Source organism: Mesoplodon mirus, assembly GCF_964341445.2.
Source record: "Mesoplodon mirus genome assembly, chromosome: 1".
In the NCBI taxonomy this organism is placed as follows: Eukaryota; Metazoa; Chordata; class Mammalia; order Artiodactyla; family Ziphiidae; genus Mesoplodon; species Mesoplodon mirus.
The window spans coordinates 69,983,846-70,006,787 of record NC_138976.1 but is presented as its reverse complement, the minus strand read 5'-3'; the positions used below and the strand labels follow the sequence as shown (position 1 = coordinate 70,006,787).

The 22,942-nt window shown below is 37.0% G+C and overlaps 1 protein-coding gene across 4 annotated transcripts in view; it reads left to right on the top strand.

Annotated features, from left to right (window-relative positions):
- KDM4C (lysine demethylase 4C) overlaps positions 1-22,942 on the top strand; it is a 392,092-nt gene that overhangs the window by 89,107 nt on the left and 280,043 nt on the right. For all 4 annotated transcript variants that reach the window (XM_082628071.1, XM_082628070.1, XM_082628069.1 and 1 more), the window contains exons 6-8: positions 2,233-2,282; positions 15,198-15,301; positions 19,115-19,252. In XM_082628071.1, coding sequence (XP_082484197.1) covers positions 2,233-2,282; positions 15,198-15,301; positions 19,115-19,252 — 292 coding nt within the window. The remainder of the gene's footprint in view (positions 1-2,232; positions 2,283-15,197; positions 15,302-19,114; positions 19,253-22,942) is intronic.

Here is a 22,942-nt window from a genome sequence, read left to right as displayed (position 1 = left end):
TTATCCTTATATTTATATATATATATATACATTTATATTTACTTATGTTTTCTGTGAGCAGATGGTTGAATTTTGGGTTAATGAACTTTAACTTTGATACCATTTTTTAAAAAAAGTGAACCTGGATATATACATATCTCCATGTCCAACCCTTACATGAGTGCATGCCTGTGTGTGTATACACATGCATGTGTTAGCATGTATGTTATGCTTGTCTGGGGCATGCATGTGTATGTGTGTGTGTGTGTCCTTTTCTGGGTATATTTGGCAATGTAAACCAGGGATTAAAAATTGTTGAGAAGTGGCCAGTGTATAAATACACGTTCGGTGATTGTCATTTAGTTATGCTAAAATTTTATCTCCCCAATTCAGTTGGAATAATTTCATTAACAGTGCCTGAAGCAACAGGATATATGGTTGAATTTTCTTTTAGAGAATTGCCTAGTTACAACGGATCCAATTAAGTTCTGCATATGTTATCAGTGGCATTAAATGCAACCAAGTGTGGTGTTAAGTAAAATGAGAAAAGTTATTTTAGTAAAAAAGTAACTTGTACTTAATATATATTGAGCTAGTAAACAGCAAATGTAGGTCTGAAGAGTAACATACTCTTATTTAAAACATGAAATGATCACTTAACTTGAGATTATTGTTTTAAAATTTGTTACTAAGTTCACAGTAAATAAAATCAAGTATGTAACTTTTGAAAACACCAGGAACTAGAAATGAGTAATACTTGAGGAAGAATTTCTGTTTTCCATGGGTGAACAATTCTTTCTTTCTTTCTTTCTTTCTTTTTTTTTTTTTGGCTGTGCCACATGGCTTGCAGATCTTAGTTCCCCAACCAGGGATCCAACCCAGGCCCCGGCAGTGAGAGCACCGAGTCCTAACCACTGGACCACCAGGGAATTCCCAACAATTCTTTTTTATATAATCAAGATTTTAAAAGTCACATAATTGTGAAATAAATCAAAGCTGCCTTTTTTATGGCTGGTAAATTTTTATTTAAAATCTATTTGAAAAGTCCAGTGTTCTTAGAAAGGTTTGGTGGAGATATAAATGTTACTATAATAATTTCATGTTCTATCCTGCTTGTCAGTAAAAAACATTTTAAAAGGTTTTTATTTTTAAAGAAAACTTTTTTTTTTGGACTTCCTTGGTGGTGCAGTGGTTAAGAATCCGCCTGCCAATGCAGGGGACACGGGTTCGAGCCCTGGTCCGGGAAGATCCCACATGCTGCGGAGCAGCTAAGCCCGTGCGCCACAACTACTGAGCCTGCACTCTAGAGTCCGTGAGCCACAACTGCTGAAGCCCGTGCGCCTAGAGCCTGTGCTCTGCAACAAGACAAGCCACCACAATGGGAAGCCCGCACATTGCAACAAAGAGTAACCCCCACTCGCCGCAACTAGAGAAAGCCCGCACGCAGCAACGAAGACCCAATGCAGACAAAAATAAATAAATTTAAAAAACCAAAAACTTAAAAAATTTTTTTTTTTGCTTAAAACCAAAGGCCAAACTAACCAACTGCAAAACAAAAAATATACAATCAAAAATAGCCCTGGATCGCTGGGGTGCTGTGAGTGTTACAAGGGAGGTCTAAACTCCATGCTGTGGCCAGGTGCCCCTTGTCCAAGCAGTTTGCTGGCCTTGGGCCTTTGTTCCCTAATGTGTAAAATGTGGTTGGAATGGTGAGCTGGGACATTGAAATAGGTGATTTAAGTTTATTTTTCTTCTGTTTAGTGTCCAAGAGATACAGTTCTGTGTTTGGTTCTCTAATCTCTGCTTAGTTCATCTAAGTGGAGTTTGGGGTTGACCTTTTTTTTAAAAATAAATTTATTTATTTTATATACTTTTTTATTTTTGGCTGCATTGGGTCTTCATTACTGCGTGTGGGCTTTCTCTAGTTGCGGCGAGCGGGGGCTACTCTTAGTTGTGGTGCACGGGCTTCTCACTGCAGTGGCTTCTCTTGTTGCAGAGCACAGGCTCTAGGCATTCAGGCTTCAGTAGTTGTGGCACGTGGGCTTAGTTGCTCCGTGGCATGTGGGATCTTCCCAGACCAGGGATTGAACCCATGTCCCCTGCACTGGCAGGCGGATTCTTAACCACTGAGTCACCAGGGAAGTCTCTGTGGTTGACTTTTTTTTTACATGACATTATTTAGGAATAGATGTCCTTAGGATACTAGCTAAACAATTATAAATCTAAAATTTTTATTTGTGTTTAAAATTTTAGGTATGCAATACCCCCAGAGCATGGAAAACGACTGGAAAGACTAGCTCAAGGTAAACTTGCTTTCTGTTTCTCATCTAGATAGGTTTTTTGTTTTTGAGGTATTGGATTGGCCAAAAAGTTACTTCGGTTTTTAAGTAAAAATAAAAGACACGTTTTTCGTTTTCACCAAGAATTTTATTGAACAACATATTTACTGTTTTGTTCCATTACCTTCTGCTATTTTGGGGTCAACTTCATAATTCCATCTTCCCAAAACTTTTTATCTTTTTGAGCAAAGAACTGTTCCAGGTGCCTTTTACAGTCTCCCCGGGGATTGAAATTTTTTTCATTAAGAGGATTTTGTAAAGACTGAAATAAATAGATATCCAAAGGTGCAACGTCTGGTGAACACCATGGATGAATCAGAACTTCCCAGCCAAGCTGTAAGTTTTTGCCTGGTCATTAGAGAAACACACGGTCTTGCATTATCCTGATGGAAGATTATGCGTTTTCTGTTGACTAATTCCGGATGCTTTTCATCCAGTGCTGCTTTCAGTTGGTCTAATTGGGAGCAGTACTTGTTGGAATTAATCGTTTGGTTTTCCGGAAGAAGCTCATAATAGAGGACTCCCTTCCAATCCTACCATATACACAACATCACCTTCTTTGGATGAAGACTGGCCTTTGGTGTGGTTGGTGGTGTTTCATTTTGCTTGCCCCACGATCTCTTCCATTCCACTTTATTGTACAGTATCAACTTTTCATCACTCATCGCAATTTGTTTTAAAAACAGAACGTTTTCGTTAGGTTTAAGTAGAGAATCTCATGTGGAAGTACGGTCAAGAAGGTTTTTTTGCTTAACTTATGTGGAACCCAAACATCAAAGCGATGAACATAACCAAGCTGGTGCAAATGATTTTCAATGCTTGATTTGGATATTTTGAGTATGTCGGTTATCTCCTGCGTGGTATTACGTTGATTGTTCTCAATTAATGTTTCTATTTGATCACTATCAACTTCAACTGTTCTGCCTGACCGTGGAGCATCGTCCTGCGAGAAATCTTCAGCACGAAACTTTGCAAACCACTTTTGAAACGTTCAGTCAGTCACAGCACCTTCTCCATACACTGCACAAATCTTTTTTTTTTTGCATTTCAGTTGTGTTTTTAGCTTTCTTGAAATAATAAAGCATAATATGCTGAAAATTTTGCTTTTTTTCCATCTTCAATATTAAAATGGCTACACAAAAATTCACCAGTTTTGATAAGCTTTTTAAAAAAATGCACACCTGATATGACAGCTGTCACAATACAATCTAACAAAATTGTTTCGAATGAAGTTAAAGACAACTAGGTGCTACTAGAGCCATCTTACAGAAAAGACCAAATGAACTTTTTGGCCAAACCAATATTTTTACAGTGTAGAATATCACTGTGTTAATTTTATTCTTTTCAAGTTATTGGCATTTAAGTATTTCTCTCATTGAGTAATTTTAATTTTTTCACATTAATGTGTGCATATTTTTCCCTGTTGCATAATCTTCATGATTATTTTAGTTGGCTGCTTAGCTTTTCGTCAACTGATTGCACTTAACCTATTTTGGTTATTTCCAAATTTTTTTCTCTTTTATATAGTGTACTTAACATCACTGTGCCAATAATATTTTTTCTTCCTTTAGTTGTACCCTTGGGATAAATTCCAAGGAGTACTGATGCTGCATCTTGGGCTATAGGTGTTTTATGAGTACTTTTCATGTTGCCATATCATTTCACCAAAGGGTTGTGTTAAATCTCTTTTTGACCCCCTCATTTTTATTTGGCCCCCTGGGCCTGAGAGTGCCTGAAGTATGAAGGTGAATGTCCCCAGCGAACTGGATGAACATGATATTGTATGCCTTCTTAGACTGTTAAAATTAAACATACCTTACTGGAACTTGAATTTTTATTTTTTAAGGCTTTGTCCATCTTCTTTTTTTTCTTCTTCTAGTTTTGTTAAGATGTACTTGACATATAGCACGTTATAAGTTTAAGCTGTTCAGCATAATGAGTTGACTTAATACATCATGAAATGATTACCACAATAAGTTTAGTGAACATGCATCATCTCATATACATACAAAAATAAAGAAATGGAAAAAAATTTTTTTCCTTATGATGAAAACTCTTAGGATTTACTCTTTTAACAGCTTTGTATATAACATTCAGCAGTGTTAATTGTATTTATCATGTTATATATTGAATTTCTAGTACTTATTTATCTTATAATTGGAAGTTTGTACCTTTTGACTACCTTCATGCAGTTGCACCTCCCTCAACCCTGTCCATCTTCTTAAGGGCCAGGTTGAGTCATTCTTCTGGGAACCCTACCAATTGCTTTCACTCTGTGACCACTTGTATCTACAAAGAGCACCTTCTACTTTTCTCCCCTGCCTTAAAGATACGCCAGGCAACTTTGTTCTCATCTACTCCCACAAGGGAGGAGAATCATCTTCACCCCGTTACCCTCTTTTTCTGTTTTGCTAACCACCCTAACCAAGGACGACGTAGACTGGTAGTGACTTATTTCCAGGGGAAAGTGGAGTTCCACTGAGTGACAACTGAAGATAAGACAGAATGTCTCATTCAGAATGCCTTTATTCAGAATTGAATCCTCAGGGAGCATTGTCTTTTCAGTCAGGTGCTGATCTAAGTTTCATTGGTATGTTAGGCTTGCCTTCTAGTAGAAAAGGAATTTTGTTCCTGCATTATGTATGCTTTCATTTAATAATGAAATGGGGACACTGAGAAACCCCGTCCTTTGATTGACAGTTCTGAACAGAAATTGTTAATGATATCTAAAAGTTGCTTTCCTCCAAATTAAAGTTAGAGTATCACGTTTGTAAGAATACATATTATTATAATTTTGACAGGCTAGTAACTATAAAGACAGTGTTTTTATAACGTAATACATTATAGTAATAATAGCAATGTAATTGTAATCTTGAACTTTGTTAGGGACTATTTTCATGAATATTAAGGTGGATGAACCCTGGTTCTGGATAATAGATTAGAGTACAGCTTAGAAAATGATTACCATAATCCTTAAATACCCTGGCAATGAACTTTGTGCTAAATCTATATGTTGTGAACTATCCTTGTCCCTGTGATAATTATTCTACCATGTTCTGTTCACCTCATTGCCAGAGAACTTTTAAAATGGAGCCAGTGTAAATTTTATGGTATAGACTCACATGCTAAAGTTTTTGCTATAAACTGTCTGTAAACACTTTGACGTAAACTGTCTGAAAATGACATTCCAGGAATTTGCTTAATCAGTAAGAGATTAATAAACTTGAAGGTTGAGCGAGAACTTTAAACTCAATTGCATGTTTTTTGAAAACTTTTTGCAGCATTATTTTGAGAAATGATTCAGGGAAAAGACCCTATAGGACAGTGGAGGATTTCTATCTGCTGACCAGATGCCAGCCAAATTAATTGAGTTCTGCTAAGTAATTAAAATGATAAAATAATGCAGTAAATGAGATGGAGCATTATGGGTTGTCTAGGTCAAGGCAGCACTTGATACATAAAATGAAAAGCAACCTCGGATAATTTCCATTATCTTGTCTGAACATCATAATTATCACACTTGCCTTTTATGCATGAATGCTTTCATCTTTGGTTTCTATTGAAATCTTGATTGACTGTGGCACCTACAAATATTTTATCTGAAAGACGTTATGCCTGCATCTAAATAAAGCCAGGAGTTTGATTTTGCCCTTCAGCTGCTTTCTCATCTATACAGGTTTTTTTCCAATATTATGTAGACATAATGTAATAAAAAATCTCAAGTGAATTGTTGCAATTTTTATACTTGTTATGTTCGTCTATAATGCCGTTGCATTCTTTCTAATTTTTGTCTTGATACAATTGAATGGAAAGTATAAAGGAGAATAGAGATATAATATTAAATCATAAATGACAGTCTTGAAGATTTTCAGTTTTAAGAATGTCTAAATCTCATCAATTTTAGAAATAAGACAATATCTTTGTGGTTCTATTAAGTTAAGCAAGATGTGGATTAACGTAAATTGGGAGCAGCTAAATTTTTTTGTGAGTGACTATTCCATTGGTCTCTCATTGTTAATAAAGTGCTAATATTTAAAAAAAATTGAAGATGCTTTACTTTGGTCAAAATTTTGATTACTGGGAAAAGAATATGTGAGTTAGGAGTTTGTGCAGCAGATTTTGGAAGTGTGAATGATCAGCAGGAATTTTGTTTTAAGTGACAGTATGGTAGAGTTGAATACACTGGTTCTTTTGGAGGCTTATATTTACCTGTAGCAAGTGTTTTCGTTTTAACTTCTTAAAAAAGCGACAGTAAAAAGGAATGGATGAAGCATTGTTATGAAGGATTAATTTAGTTCAAATTTTTTTAAGCAGTTAATTTTGGTGTGTGTGTGTATGTATGTTTTTAAATGACTAGTCATCTTGAGTTTAAACCTGTGGAACAGAGTCTTAGCCTGATTTGCAGGGATCCCTATTCCAGGAGGTGGACAAAGGGTCTGTGGGTGGGATACAGGCAGTCTGTGGACTCTCTGAAATTATATTCAAAATTGGGCATATATGTGGATTTCTGGGATGCTATCATCAAATCCATTAAGAGGGTTTGGTCCAAAAGAGATTATGAACCACTGCTATCAAGAGACTAGAAGATTAGCATTAAATAACAAGTCATTTTAATTTTATAGACATTCTAAATTGACCTGTTCTCATACCTCTGACTTGGAATTAGGAAATATACTTTTATCAGCTCTCAAAATGATAAATACATAATTCCCTTAAGCATTCATTTACATGATGGCCTGAAAATATTATATTAAAATGCTTGGTTTTGAAAGGCTAATAAATAAAATACCCTTGATTATGAATAATCAATTTTAGGGGGCCCCTAAGCCCTAAAAAATGAAAAAGTCCAGCAATATATCCTCTGCCTTCATGCCTAACTCATGCTTTAGGCATGGAGATCAATGTGTAGTGTGTCAGGGTATGTTTATTTTCATCTTACTATCAGTTGTTACATTAAGAATGGTGAAACAATCCCTAAATTTAACTTCCTCATATTTTGATGTCAAATATCACACTGTGTTTAATTTTGAATATTTTATATCCAACCATGTTCCTAGTAGGATTTTAAACATTGAACAGTAATACATAACATACACCAAGTTAGAGTAATTAGAATGTGTGGTGAAAGACAGTTCTGAGAAGTGACAGGTAGGGAATGGGGAGGAAAATTCAGGAGGGGAATGCCAGCTAGCAGGGAAAGATTACTATGGAAGGAAATTAAGAGTTCTTTGATTCTCTGGGGGGTGTGGAGGGGGGAAGCTGAGGCAGGAAAATCCTGTTTAGCTTGACTCACCTGTTTGTGCCAGAGTGCTTGGCCTGAGGCGTCCTGGGTGACTTACGCGTGTGTGGTCCATATGTTGTGTTAGGGTGGGAAAAAGCTGGAGCTGAAACAAAGTGGTCTCAGGAATGCAGTAAAACACCATGTGTAATGGTCTATATACCTGTTAAATTAGGTGGAAATTTTAACTCTAAGTGTTCTGCCAACCAGTTTGAAGTGGAAAAAACTTTCCCATTACTCACTGCACTGTGTTCAAGAGTTAAAAATAAGGCAGTTGTTTAGGAGAACCACCATCCTTCTCGATACCACGGTCAGTATGAATTTCTCCTGGCGCTCCTCCTAGAGAGCTCCATGGAGCTTTGTCTCTCCAGTAGAGATGTTGATGGATTACAGGACATGTGGAGCAGAGTGAAGCCTGCAATGTGATAACTTTCTACCCAATTATTAATTGCTCAGCGAATGGTAGGAAGAACAGAGAGGTCAACTACAGCTTAAACCTCTAATGTTGACCTCAACTAGGAATGTGGGTAAAAATACCAGGTTTCTCCCCACATAATGTAGCTCATTAGTTCTTTTCATTAAAAAGCATGTTAAGAAGTTTCATATGTGAATCAAATACATCTTTCTAAAAGTATTTCCCACAGAAGCATTCCTTCCATATTCTTTTCCTACGTCCTTTTCCTTACCATTCGTTTATATGGCTACTCTATTTTTTAAGCCTCATATCAGTTATATGAATATTGCAAAAACCATTACAGGCCTACCTCATTTTATTGTGCTTCACTTTACTTTGAGTTGCAGATAATGCACTTTTTTTTTTTTTTTGCAGATTGAATGTGTGTGGTAACCCTGTGTTGAGCAGGTCTAATTGGTTCCATTTTTCCAACAGCATTTGCTCACTTCTTGTCTCTGTGTGACATTTTGATAGTTCTCACATTTCAAACTTTTTCATTATTATGTTTGTTTTGTGATTGGTGAGTTGCGAAAAGATTACAACTCACGAAAGTGTTAGATGATGGTTAGCATTCTAGCAATAAAGTATTTAAAAATTAAGGTATGTACATTTTTGAGGCATAATTCTATTGCACATTTAATAGACTATAGTATAGTATAAACATAATTACATTTGCACTGGGAAACCAAAAAAATTCTTGTGACTTGCTTTACAGTAATATTTGTTTTATTGTGGTGGTCTGGAACAGGCGGAACCTGCAGTATCTCTGAGGTACGCTTGTATAAAACTCTATCAAAGCATACTTGGGTAAATTTCAATTATATTCAAATTAAATTGTATTAAATCTATTACTAGTGTGGACATACACTCTGCATGTCTGATTTCTCCATCTTTCTCCTCTGCTTCCCTCTCTTTTTTCCTTTCTTTCCTAAGCAATTAATAACTAACGTCAGCTTCTCCAAACTAGTGTTTGTATATCCATAGAAAATGTTACTAAACTTTGATTTTTAAATTTTTTTCCAAGGCTAAAACTTTGTTGGTTTAATAGTAGCAGCATGTATTTGTCATATGAGACTGGGATTTAAAAATAATTAGTTAGTTAATATATTAGAAACTGTAAACCAGTTGACAGTTGGCAAAACTTCTTATTTGAAGGAAAGAGCACACTATTTTTAGAGTATATCTGCTCTATTTCTAAAACAATTTTAAAACATTTAATAATTTTTTAGGTCAGATTAATTGAGGTAAAATGCACTTACAGTAAAAGCCACCCCCTTTAACCATACAGTTTTGTGAGTTTTTTTTTTTTTTTTTTTTTTTTTTTTTTTTTTGTGGTACGCGGGCCTCCCACTGTTGTGGCCTCTCCCGTTGCGGAGCACAGGCTCTGGACGCACAGGCTCAGCGGCCATGGCTCACGGGCCCAGCCGCTCCACAGCATCTTCCCGGACCGGGGCACGAACCCGTATCCCCTGCATCGGCAGGCGGACTCTCAACCACTGCGCCACCAGGGAAGCCCTGACAGTTTTGTGAGTTTTGACAAATATATACAGTGGTGTAACTACCACCACTATCAAGATATAGAACATTTCCAGTACCCCCAAAAGTTCCCTTGTGCTTTTTGCAATTAATTCTTCCCACCAGCAACCACTGGCAGCCACTAATCTGATTTCTATCTCTAGAATGCCATAAAAGTGGAATTATGCAATGTGTAGACTTTTCTGTCTTGTTTCTTTCACTTAGAATAGTGCTTCTCACATCTGATCACTTTTACGTTGAATACAGGGCATCCTTGGATGTGTATAGCACCTGCTTCTTGAGAGGGCTTGTGTGATTCTGTACATCCTCATGCTGTAAAACTCCTAGCAGAACTTTGGCAGTCTTAGCAAATGTTATTGTGGGATGCTTTTAGGGTTTCAGGGCTCTATTGGGATTGCTGGAGTACATGTTCCTTATCATGGTGGAAATGGAAGATTTGTTGAACTAACATGATAACTAGAGTCAACATGGTGGAAATGAGTAACAGGGATAATAATAATGGCCACTATTCATTGAATGTTACTATGTGTCAAGTAGACTAAGTTTTATTATTTTTTTAAATTCACAAAATGTAAAATAAACCATTAACTGTTTTGAAGTGTACAATACAATGGCATTTTAGTATGTTCATATTGTGCAACCATCACCTCTATCTAGTTCCAAGGGATTTTTATCACCCTAAAAGGAAACCCTTTCTTTCTTTCTTTCTTTCTTTCTTTCTTTCTTTCTTTCTTTCTTTCTTTCTTTCTTTCTTTCTTTCTTTCTTTCTTTATTTATTTATGGCTGCGTTGGGTGTTCGTTGCTGCACGTGGGCTTTCTCTAGTCGCGGTGAGCAGGGGCTACTCTTCATTGCGGTGCGCGGGCTTCTCATTGCAGTGGCTTCTCTTGTTGCGGAGCATGGACTCTAGGTACGCAGGCTTCAGTAGTTGTGGCTCGTGGGCTCCAGAGTGCAGGCTCAGCAGTTGTGGCGCACAGATTTATTTGCTCCGAGGCATGTGGGATCTTCCCGGACCAGGGACTGAACCTGTGTGCCCTGCATTGGCAGGCGAATTCTTAACCGCTGTGCCACCAGGGAAGTCCCGACCCTGTATTTTTTTTTTTTTTTTTTTTTTTTTTTTTTTTTTGCAGTATGCGGGCCTCTCACTGTTGTGGCCTCTCCCGTTGCGGAGCACAGGCTCTGGACGCGCAGGCCCAGCGGCCATGGCTCACGGGCCCAGCCGCTCCGCGGCATATGGGATCCTCCCAGACCGGGGCACGAACCCGTATCCCCTGCATCGGCAGGCGGACTCTCAACCACTGCGCCACCAGGGAGGCCCGACCCTGTATTTTTTAATTGGTCATGCTATATTCCCTCCCACCCCTCCTCAGCCCCTGTCAATTAGTCTGCTTTCTGTCTAGGTATTTACATATTATGGATATTTCATATACATGGAATCATATAATATGTGATTTTTGTGTCTGCCTTTTATGTAGTGTTCTTCTATGTTATAACTTCATAGAAGTACCTCATATTTTTTTATAGCTGACTAATAGTTCGTTGTAAGGATATACCATATTTTGCTCTTCCATTTATCAGTTGATGGACATTAGGTTGTTTCCACTTTTTGATAATGGCTAAGTTTTTTGTGCATTATCTCACTGGATTCCCGTTAAGGATCCACCCAGTGAGGATAACCACTGTGGAAAACGGTATGAAGGTTCCTCAAAGTATTAAAAGTAGAACTGACATATGATCCAGCAGTTCTACTTCTAGATCTATATTTGAGGGAAATGAAATCACTGTCCTAAAGATATATCTTCACCCCTGATATTACAGCATTATTTATAGTAGCTAAGACATGGAAACAACCTATGTGTCCATCGACAGGTGAATGAATAAAGCAAAGTGTTATATTCAGGCATAAGGAAGAAGGAAATCCTGCCATTTCTTTTAACATGGATGAATCTTGGGGTCATTATGCTAAGTTAAATAGTCAGATACAGAAAGACAAATTCCGTATGATGTTACTTATGTGTGGAATCTAAAACACCAAACTTATAGGTACAGGGAACAGTTCGGTGGTTGCCAGAGGCAGGGGGTGGGGAAAATGGGTGAAGGGGGTCTAAAGGTACAAACTTCCAGTTATAAGATGAGTAAGTTCTGGGGGATGTACTGTACTGTATGGTGACTATAATGAACAATACTGTATTGAAAGTTGCTAAAAGAGTAGATCTTAAAGCTTCTCATCACACAAAAAATTATAACTATTTTTAGGTGATGAATGTGAATTAAACTTAACGTGGTAATCATTTCACAATATATACATATATCAAATCATTATACTGTATATATTATATGATGTTATATGTCAATTGTATCTTGATGCTGGGAAAAAAAAAAAAGACCCCACTGAGGAAGGTAATACTAGCATCCTGATTATATGAATGGGGAAATTGAGGAGCTGAGAGATTATGGGACCAGACAAGGCTATATGAGTTGTTGGACTTGTGCTCAGAATCCGTGTCTCTGTAGGGATTCTTAACTGTTATTCTCTTTTATTTTGCTAACCATGTGGACAAGATGAGAGTGACTTCAAATAGTTCAAACAGTTACGTTTTTTCATCTAAAACTTAGGTCTGCTATTTAATAGCAATGAGAAGGTGTATGTTGTGAGCATAATGAGAGAGGAAATTTGGTGTTCAAGTAAGCGTGTGTTAGGTGTCTGTAAGAGGAGATTGGGCAAGATTTACACAAAATCCCATAACACAGTTTGCACCTCACAGTAGGCTGCCTCTCAAATGCTTCCACCAAAATATCTCTACAGGGTAGGAGAGTGAAACCCTACCACTCCACAACACTCATGCAGATTTTGCATCTTGCTCCCTTAATATGTTTGTTTGTATGCAAATATAAACCACGTAATTTAGCATGACATAAGTAGATGCTCAGAAAGATGTGCCAGGTTTATTCTGTGTGTTCTTCTACACCTGGCATGTTACCTGATGGCCATGGGGTATGTGAGGTGTGGTAGTGAGTTGCTAGCTGCTATGTCCACTACTAGATACTTGAGGGGTCAGTGTAGAACTGTTTCTTTATTGGAACTTCCTGGTTTTCAAGATTATGAAAGAGTGGATTCTCCAATTATGTGACTGGTAAATTGGAAAGTCTTACAGAATGTTGCAATAGTAACGTTCAAATATGGTAAGTTTAAGAGCAGACTTCTTCCAAATAAATTCTTTCCAAATTGAAAACTTAGAAAAAAAGCACATTAAGAAAGTAAACATTAGAATAGAAAAACAAAAGGTTGTGAAAGGCATATTTTAAAGAACTTAACTTGCAAAAATTTTAACACATACCTTGTTTTCTCTTTATTTGGTGACTTTCAAAAAACTCTGATTATCTTAAGTTGAATTTTTAGTTAAATTTTATCTTTTCTATCTGATCTATTTTTGTTATATTTCATACATGTGATTCCAAATTTGTTTTTTTTTTCACTTGTTATGAAAGCTGCTAACATTCCTTTAGCCAGCATAGTTCTGAGTTTTAAAAGATATTATCATTTTGTATCAAACAGTATTCTGGTTTTATTGGCTTCTTTATATATTGAATAAAATATTTTTAAGAAATGGTGGAGTGAGGGTGAGTGTGAACCATGTACTTCTGCAGGTATTTTAAGGTAAAATTCATTTTGAGACATATATTATGTCATAATTTGTGGTTTATGAGGTGTTTTCTAGGGCGATGTGAAATATAATTCTGATAACCTATTGAAAATATAAATTCTGAACCAATATGAAGTTCTTAACATATGGCAAATTGCCTTCCTTTAGTGGTTTTCCAGTTTAACTAATGACCAGTCATCACATTGTTCAGGTCCTGATTACAAATCCGTATCAAAAGAAAATTAAGTAGACTCCTCTTTCTTCATTGATTTTAATTTAAAACTTAATTCATGCAGTGCTGCACGGAGTTACAGATTTGAAAAGTATGATAGATCTATTTAAATTGTATTGCTAAAACTTTTCCGTGGGTTATGTGTTTGGGGACTGCCCTGCTGTGCTTTACTCCATGTGGCATAGACTCAGGACATCTTATTGTATAGATAGGGCTGTTGCATTATATGGTACTTTCTCACCATTCACTAAGGTCTGCATTCTTTCAAAGGTTATTTTCTATTTATGTATTATGAATATTAACCATAAACGGAGGGCTGCATTAAATGACCAGATAGGGCACAATTATTCCTTTTATTCCTATTGGTATTGTAACGAATGATAGTATTTCTGATGTTTCTGTTAGATGTACTTTTTAAATATTTCTGTCTGTTCATCTTAAAAATCCAGGTGTAGATGCCTAAGTAGAATCTACTACTCTTTGCAGGTGGTTCTTTATACCCTAATGGCTTTTCTTTTAGATGTTTCATTTGTTTCCTTCTGATGATCTGTGGCCTCAAATACTCCATGGTGGCATCAATAAAGGCTTGTTTACTTTAAAACTATTCCTGTAAAACCTTGCTATTCTGTGAGGTTAAAATGGTTCATGATTAGGTAATGAGTGCTAGTAATTCTTTCATCAAACTGGTCATATTCTTGAGCTATTTATACATAGTGAGCCACAGAGTTAGGTAAGTAGCATTTCCGGTGGCCTTCATTTTGGTAGTGGAGGAGTTAAACAGCATCTGTGCTTCTTCCCACTTTACCCAGCTACATCACACATGCTTTCCTGGTGAGTTCTGTGTTCCTTCTGGGTCCTCTCTCTGATTCTCCTCTGTCTCTTCCATGTTTCTCTTGTCTTTCTCTTCTTGCTTTCCGGTTCTCAGTGTGGTGGTTTTTCCCTCTGAGTGAGGAAGGTAAAGAACAGGGTATCAGGCACATTCATTTTCCTCTAGCTTACATAACTGAGTTAATGAGAGTCTGCCTCAGACAGACTGCAGGATTGAAGGCAGAGATGGAGAGAAACAGCTGTGTTTCAGTGCATAATATACTGTTGAATGAAAGAGTTGCTGCATGTTTAGCTTCTTCATTTAAAGGAGTCCTCAAAACAGTATGTACTGTTCCCATACAGGCTGGTGAGACAGGTTTCCAAGCTTTTGACTGGCCCTGGCTGGGAATTACTTCAGGAAACTAGAAGCAGTTAAACTATTTAAAATCGATCAGAAAGAAACAAGGGTGGGAAACTGCTGTGTCTACTGTATGCCGGGCACTGGGACAAGTGCTTCTAGAATGATTGCTTCTAGGAGTCTAAAATGAGAAATTTCTCTGTTAAAATGCAGATTTTCCTCTTCTACCTTCCCTTAATATTTTGTCCATTTATCAGTTAATAGGTAGATTGAGTTCAAATCTGTTACAAATTGGAATTTGTAGGTTTAGTCATTTTATATCATGCGAACAACTCTTGGCAGATCTTTTTTTTTTTGTAAAAAAGGTCAACCCTTGGTGATATAAATATGTATCATTTAATTTTTAAGAATTCCGAGTCTGGTTTTTAGTACCAGGGTTTTTGATGGTGGACTTGGTCTATATTTATGTAAAGCTGTCATTCTATAAGAGTACTAGAACATAAGCTTAAAAAAAGATTTGAAATTTTATCTTAATTGACACATTACTGCTTATAATTACTGTTTCCATTTAGGTTTTTTCCCAAGCAGTTCTCAAGGGTGTGATGCATTTCTTCGACACAAGATGACACTGATATCTCCCTCAGTATTGAAGAAATATGGTATTCCCTTTGACAAGGTATATTAGTGTTACTCTTTAACAAATTCATTTAATGTGTATAGTATTCATATTTAAGACAAATTTAACATAAACTAATATATCTTTGACTTCAGGTAGGATTTTTAGGATGTGGGGAGAAAAATTCAGATTCGTGTTTTATTTAGGTAACAGTTATTTACCTAAATATTAATTTGAAGTTTCTTTTATTTCAAGATGCATTTACTAGAGATTTCATGCAGTTCTAGTTCACTTACAACAATACTGAAAGTAAAATGTAGCACATTTGAGAGAATAAGATATATAGCTCTTCTCCATTGAAGTCTCTTATATGAGCAACAAAATTTATGTGTATGTGATCTATTTTTCTTTTTTTTAAAGAAATCAGAGCAATTTTTAGTAGCAGTTTGGTTGGTTAGAATCAGTGATTATGGTGCCACTATGTTATTTCTAAACACATTCAGACATAATACAATTGAGATTTCATTATGGATAAAATTGCCCGATGATTTAATAATCAGATATTGCTTCTTTGGAGTATTTCTGAAGATTAAGTTCTGTAAGACTCTGTACATGCTAGATCCCTCTTTCTTTGTGTCCGTGGGTAGTAATTGGGTCAGAATTATTACCGAGCATGAGCATTTTTATGTGAAGAAGCTGAAATGAAAAAAGCTTTGGACCAGATAAATAAAAGGTCTCTCTCAGTTGGAGGAGGATTAAGTCCTTAGCTACTTCAGAAACATTAAAAAATAGTTCCACTCTCTTTTTCATTTTTTATTTGACTGTCTTCCCATAATCCTTGCTGTTTTCCACCTTAGAAGCTTTTCAGTTGTGACTAAATCTTTCCCTCTTCTTAATCTCAGGCCCTTAAAGTCCTGTCTTCCACCTCCCTCTCCCACCACCCCCAGCCCAGGCTTTGTTCAAAGTAGAATTTTTGCAAGGACCAAGAAACATTCTCCAACTTGAGGTGGTCCTGCTCTCTCGCAAACAGGCTGTGCAGTAGTCATGCACGAGACATACTTGTCTTATGTGACGAGGATGCTCTCAACACTGGTTTAGTCACATACTTTTACCCGTGACAAAAAGTGTGCCTTGAAGATGTGCACTATGGAGAAGGTCCACAAGTGTGGGTGGGCTGCAGCACTGCTGCAGGTACAGAGGTCAGAGGCTGCGCCCCCCCAGAGGGGCCATTCCTTCTGGGGGGCCTTGTCTTACTTGCAGATGCCTCTGGGCATCAGGCTTTCCAGTCTCAGACATATCGTCACTGCACGTTCTTTCAGGTGGTTGGCATAAGCCTGATTAAGCACTTTTATTTAAGTTGGAATATTAGAAGGCAGAGGAGAAAGAGTAGACTGGAGTCCTCTAAGACAGGAAAACCTCTGCGGGTTTAGGGCTGGTGATAGGAATTGATCAAGCTGTTCTTTGGAGAGGGGTTGTATGAAGTAGCAGGACTGTGGGATTGGCTCATTTGCCCAGGATGGAGGCCTTTGGAGTTTGTAGCTTCTTTCTCAAATTTGGGGAGAAGGAGGCAGGTGCCTCACACCCCTTTCTGGGCCGAGGCTCTTCAAGTGCTATTTGGTAGATCACTAGATGCACCAGGCTCTTATCTGGTCTTTTGAGGATGGGACATTTCGTGGCTTTTGTGGGAAGTGGAAGGGTGAGTGCTCGTCCACAGATGGTGAGACACCAGCAATTTAGAGGGCTGATTGGAAGTTGCAGTTTTTCATATGAAATACTGCCACTTCCCCTTCCACCGATGAAGGGTGTGTGATGATTGTGTGTTCCTCAAGGAGCTTATTCTCTGATGATGATAATGTAACTTGGGACAAAGTAGCACAGACTTCAGAATTATACTTCTCAAGTTCATTTCTGATTCCGTCACTTGGGTAAATTACATAATTTTTCTGAGCCTCAGTCTCTTCATCTGGAAAATGGGGATAATAATAGTACCGCTTAATAGGGCTATTATGAGAATGAAAAGAGATGATCTATATGAGGGGCTTTGCACAGTACAGGTTATATATAATAATAACACAATCTTCCTCCTCAGTTTAACCTTCTCTCTTTAGGCAATCATTTTGCAGTTGGACTAACATTTTTTTCTTCTTCTTTCAGTGAATTTGTACATATTCATACATATATATGAAAAAGTATGTTAAACAAATAACTAATGTCTGCTTTTCGATTACGTACACTACCCTTTCTGACATTTTTTGCCGTATGGAATTATGATGCTTGGTTAGTCTTATAATAAAAGGGACTTGTTCTTGTCTACCCCTATATCTTTTTTTTTTTTTTAATATCAGTTTGTTACATAGAGGCAGTAAATTTGCCTTATGTTTTGGCTAACTGGGATTGACCTGTTTCTAGAAATTATATAGAGGCATAACATTTAGGGTCCAATTTAATGGGAACAGGTACTTTTTCAACATGGCAAGAACAGGGTTTTCTAGGGAGAGTAGAGAAGGATTGTAGGTGGAATTCAGTGGAGCAGTGAAGCTAGTTTCCTTATCCCACTGACAACAGACTTACCCTCTTCCTCCACCTTATAGGGCTAGAAACTGTTGAGCAGAGTGAGTTTTGTTTTATCACATGGTACAAGGAAGTGCCTAGTTTCCAAGCACAATTATAATTAATGAGATTCAGTGAGACCGGGAAAGGAGAGAATCAGGCTTTGTTCTCACGTGGCTCTGAATGATGGAACTGGAACCATGTTGAACACTGATAAGCCATTCTCTGCCTGCCAGGTGGCAGCTGGGTTGCTACTCATTGCAATAGAACACCTGCTGGGGTGTCACAGGGGAGGGGGTGATGAGCTAAATTTCAGAATTGTTGGGAAAGAAAATACTTCCACACACAACATTTTAGCATTCCTAAAATGGTAACTGAATTGCAGTGTGTGCACCTGTATTTATACAGTGTGTCTCCTGTATGTTTCCACACAAGTGCATACTCACATATTCATTTATCAGCATTTTAGGACTGAAATGAACCAAGGTAACTGAATGAATCAGTGAGTTATATATATTTGATAGTCTAGCATTGAGTAGACAAGTTAAAAAAAAACACTGAAAAATTTAGCTTCACTGTATTTCTATAGCTCATGGTGTGTTTTGTATGCTTTGGTGATTATAAAAAAAACAAATTTCTGTAATCTGAAAATTAGGAATGGACTGAATACATTTTTCATCTTTGCTTTTAGGCTGCTGGCTTATTTACCCAAGCTAGTTTAATTATATTTGAAAATGCACTCACTCACTCATACATACTTATATATTATACATATATTTGAATAACTATTTGGTAGAAATTTTACTATTAAATGGAATGAAGTTAATTGAATGTTTTGTAAGTATTATGAAAGGATAATTTGGTGAATACTATCAACTCTTTAGCAACAAGAATTCATAATATTCAGCGTGTGTTATCAAAGTTTTTATAGCTCTAACTTGAAAAATGTCAGTTATGATAGTCCTGTTATATAATTCCAGTAATGTGAATTTTTAAAGTATTAAAATATACATATTGAATGCTAATAAGAACAAATTTATTTGAATAACATAAAACAAAGACATCTTCAAATAGAATATAATTTCTTTGATTATGGACTGAATGATTGAACTACATTGCCAGAAGGTCACACCCTGTTTAGAAAATTCTTTTAAAAGTCTCCTGAAAAACTATTAAAGGATTAAATAAAGGATCTGGGGGGACTTCTTTTATAGCTCGGACATCATATTTTTTCTTTTTTTTAAATAGGAAATATATTTTAACTGTATTTGCAATTTGGGAAGTCTTATAATTGGGAAATATTATATGTTTTCTACCCTGCAGATCACCCAGGAGGCTGGCGAATTTATGATCACTTTCCCATATGGCTACCATGCTGGTTTTAATCACGGTTTCAACTGTGCAGAATCTACAAATTTTGCTACTGTCAGATGGATTGACTATGGGAAGGTTGCTAAATTGGTAAGTTATGCCTCAAATGCTTAAATGTGTATTCTGATTATTATAGTGGGAAAGCTAAGAGCACATGCAGCATTTATTTTTTTCCTCAATGATGTTGTATGCTTGTCACCATAGTAATTTATTCCAGACAGATATATTTATTTTACATAGGCTATATTAATATTTGTAGCAATGTTTTCCTGTTTTGAGATTAATGTGGAGCAATTTACTTTGAGAGGTAATTTTATGCAATCAGTGCTTTCTTTCTTAAGGCCACCAGTTTTTTCGTGAGATTTTCCGGTGGCTCCCTGTGACTCCATATTAGGTAGGTGTGGCTCCTTCCATGTTAGAATTCAGTCCATGGCTTAGAAAACAACTATTTACAGAGGAAAGTGGTAAAATTGTTAACAAGAGGTTAAGGGAGGATGGTAAGAAGAAATAATTAAAACTGCCTTTAGCTCAGAAATGAATTTTTTGAAAGTAATAGTATAGAATGTATTTTAACAAGTAATATATCTTAATGTTAAATTTGGTATAAAAACTTGCATCTCCTGCTCAGTATATTTAATTTAGTTCACAAGCTGTGTATCTTCATTCACAAGCAACTTGTGTTAAATTTCATTAGTTGCCCCCCTGCAGCGTTAAATAGAGGACATATTCAAAGTGATGGTAGCTTCTATTAGGTTGCTTCCTTTCCTGTGGATCTTAAGGCAGATGTACAGGCTGGCAGAGGGCAGTTTCTTAATGAAACTGTTTTACTACAGAGTATGTAAAATTGACATATATTTGGTAGAAAATGGCACATACAGCCTATGTAGCCTTATCTTGGCCACTGCATGGTCCAGGCAAATATTATTCATTCTACATTGATAAAACTTTCACGTGGAACCATTGAGTGACTTGGATAGAAATATATTCAGGGAAGACAACTCTAGGTTTATTTTACACAGGTATTTAGAAAATTGCATAATATATTAAAATAAAAGTATAGCAACTCAGAAAGCATTTGAATGAATTCGTGACATAAAAGAAATCTTCTGCTATTAGAAGACTTTCTCTGTTCTAAGTAATTTTTATTTATGAGGGGTAATTTAGAAAGGAGCAGAACTGAACTACTTCTTTCCCTTACGCATCCTTCATAATACAGTAAACCTAATAAAAAAACAAAGCCCGGTGTACGTACCTTGGTCAGCTACTGCTGTGCTTTTGCAGAAAAGTAATGCTTGTATCTGCATCGAAACAGTGTCATAGTCCTGAGGTTATAACAAGGTATGTTATTTTATGGTTTGCATCTTTAATCATTGACATAATAAGTCAGCTATCCCAGCTGTCAGTCACCAGAAAAATTAGTTGGTTCTTGTTTACTACAACTTTCAGTTCTAATTCTGAGTATTGGCTTCTTCCCAAGACTAAAATGTCCTGAGTGCATTTCCACCTTTCCGGGTGGTCAGAGTGGGAGTGGAGTGTGACCAAGTAATAGAGGTCAGGAGTGGTCCTCTCTGAGGTCCCTCTCAGCTGATGGAGCCCAGACCTGTGGGGCTGTTAGGAAGCAGAGCCCCATGGTGGAAGAGGCAGGGATTTGAGGCCCAGCTCGTCTTCTTGCTAGCCAGAGAGCATCAGGAAAGTCATATCTCCTTTTTGTTTCTTCCTTTAGATTAAAAATCCCTCTCTACCTCATAGATTTGTTGGGAGGAAAAAAACTTAGGTATGTGGATATCCACTCATGCTGTGTTGATTTATATCATTCAATTTAGTCAGGGGATATGACTGTCTTGGTTCTGGTTTTTTTTTACTGGGTACAAAATGTTCAATGGCTATAATGCAGTTTTCGCCAGTTAATTTAAAATTGTAATTACATGTGTTTGAGATGTTTCTAGGTGTTGTCTCCACTCTTTCCTTACTTTTGGTGAGGTGGTGCTATTCTGAGAATGTATTAATTTTCTTTTGCAGCTGTAGCAAATTACCATAAAATTAGTGGTTTCAAACAATACTCTTGTACTGTTTCCTAGTCCTGTAGGTTATACATTTGACATTGATCTAACCAGCAAAAGTCAAGGTGCTTGCAGGGCTGCATTCCTTACTGGAGATTCTGTTGAAGAATCCACTTCCTTGCTCAGTGAGATTGTTGGCAGAATTCAGTTCCTGGCAGTTGTAGGACTGAGTTCCTGTTTCCTTGCTGCCTGTCAACCAGGTCTTTGCTCCTAGAGGCCTCTCTCAGGTCCTTGCTGTGGTCCCCTACATTTCAGAGCAAGCAATCCACAAAACCCTTTTTGTCATAAAAAATAACATATTCACAGATTGCAGGAACTAGGACATGGATATCTTTGCTGTTAGGGGTGGAAACGAGTGGGGGTGGGGAGTGTGGGCGTTAGCATTCTACCTACCACAGAGAGCTTCAACTGATAACTGACATGGTGACGTATTAAGACTCTACTTTGGGACTTCCCTGGTGGCGCAGTGGTTAAGAATCCGCCTGCCAATGCAGGGGACACGGGTTCGATCCCTGGTCCGGGAATATCCCACATGCCACGGAGCAGCTAAGCCCATGCGCCACAACTACTGAGCCTGCACTCTAGAGCCTGCAAGCCTCAACTACTGAGCCCACATGCCAAACTACTGAAGCCCGTATGCCTAGAGCCCATGCTCTGCAACAAGAGAAGACACTGCAATGAGAAGCCCGCGCATCGCAAGGAAGAGTAGCCCCAGCTCACTGCAACTAGAGAAAGCCCGCGCACGGCAACGAAAACCCAACAGAGCCAAAAATAACTAAATTAAAAAAAAAAACAAAGAATCTACTTTGATTCGTGTAATGAATTTTGGTTATTCTGCATAAAAATAGGAAGCTAATCTTGGATACAATTTTGAATGTTTCACTAAAACATCCTTAGGCTTTCTTAAATTTATTCCTCAGTATTAATGTTTTTCTTGGCCATTCTAAATTAAGTTTGCTTACATTATAATGTGCTGTGATGGCATTTTGAGGGAAGATTTTATTGTCTTTTATCATTTATTTGACACATTTTTATTGATTTTCAAGTCTGTTTCTTTAGGCAACCTTATGAATTTACTGTATTGTGTGTGTGTGTATTTACATGTGTGTGCGAACATGTGTAATTTTTAATCTTAGGAAAATTTGTAAGTTGGGCAGTTAGTTTTTGTGTTTTGCTGGGGACAAATGTAATGTATAGTGAATTAATTATGAATTGTACTTAAAGACTTTTAACTTTGATGATGGCCAAATTGGTTAGTCTTAATTCTTTGTCTTCTTCAATTCATTCTAAATGATAACTATTTAAAAAACAGTAATTTTTCACAAGTGATGATGAGTTATGCATTTAGGGGGGATAATTTAAAAAATAATGGCATACTTATAGTTGAAGCACTGGGGAATGACATCTGCTTTACCTGTCGCATGTTGATTTGAGTATATAAAAGCATCGGATAAAGTGTCTGTGGTGTGGCATTAATTAATTAACATGGTGCAGAGTGAAGGATCTCTACTGATAATATTTCATATATTACAAACCAATATTTCTAATTTCATAACATAGACAAGAGCTGTTAACGAGAGGTTATTTTTTAAAATTAATTTATTTAATTTATTTGGCTGCATCGGGTCTTAGTTGCGGCACACGGGATCCTCGTTGCGGCATGTGGGATCTTTGGTTGCAGCACGCGGGCTTCTCTCTAGTTGTGGTGAGTGGGCTTGAG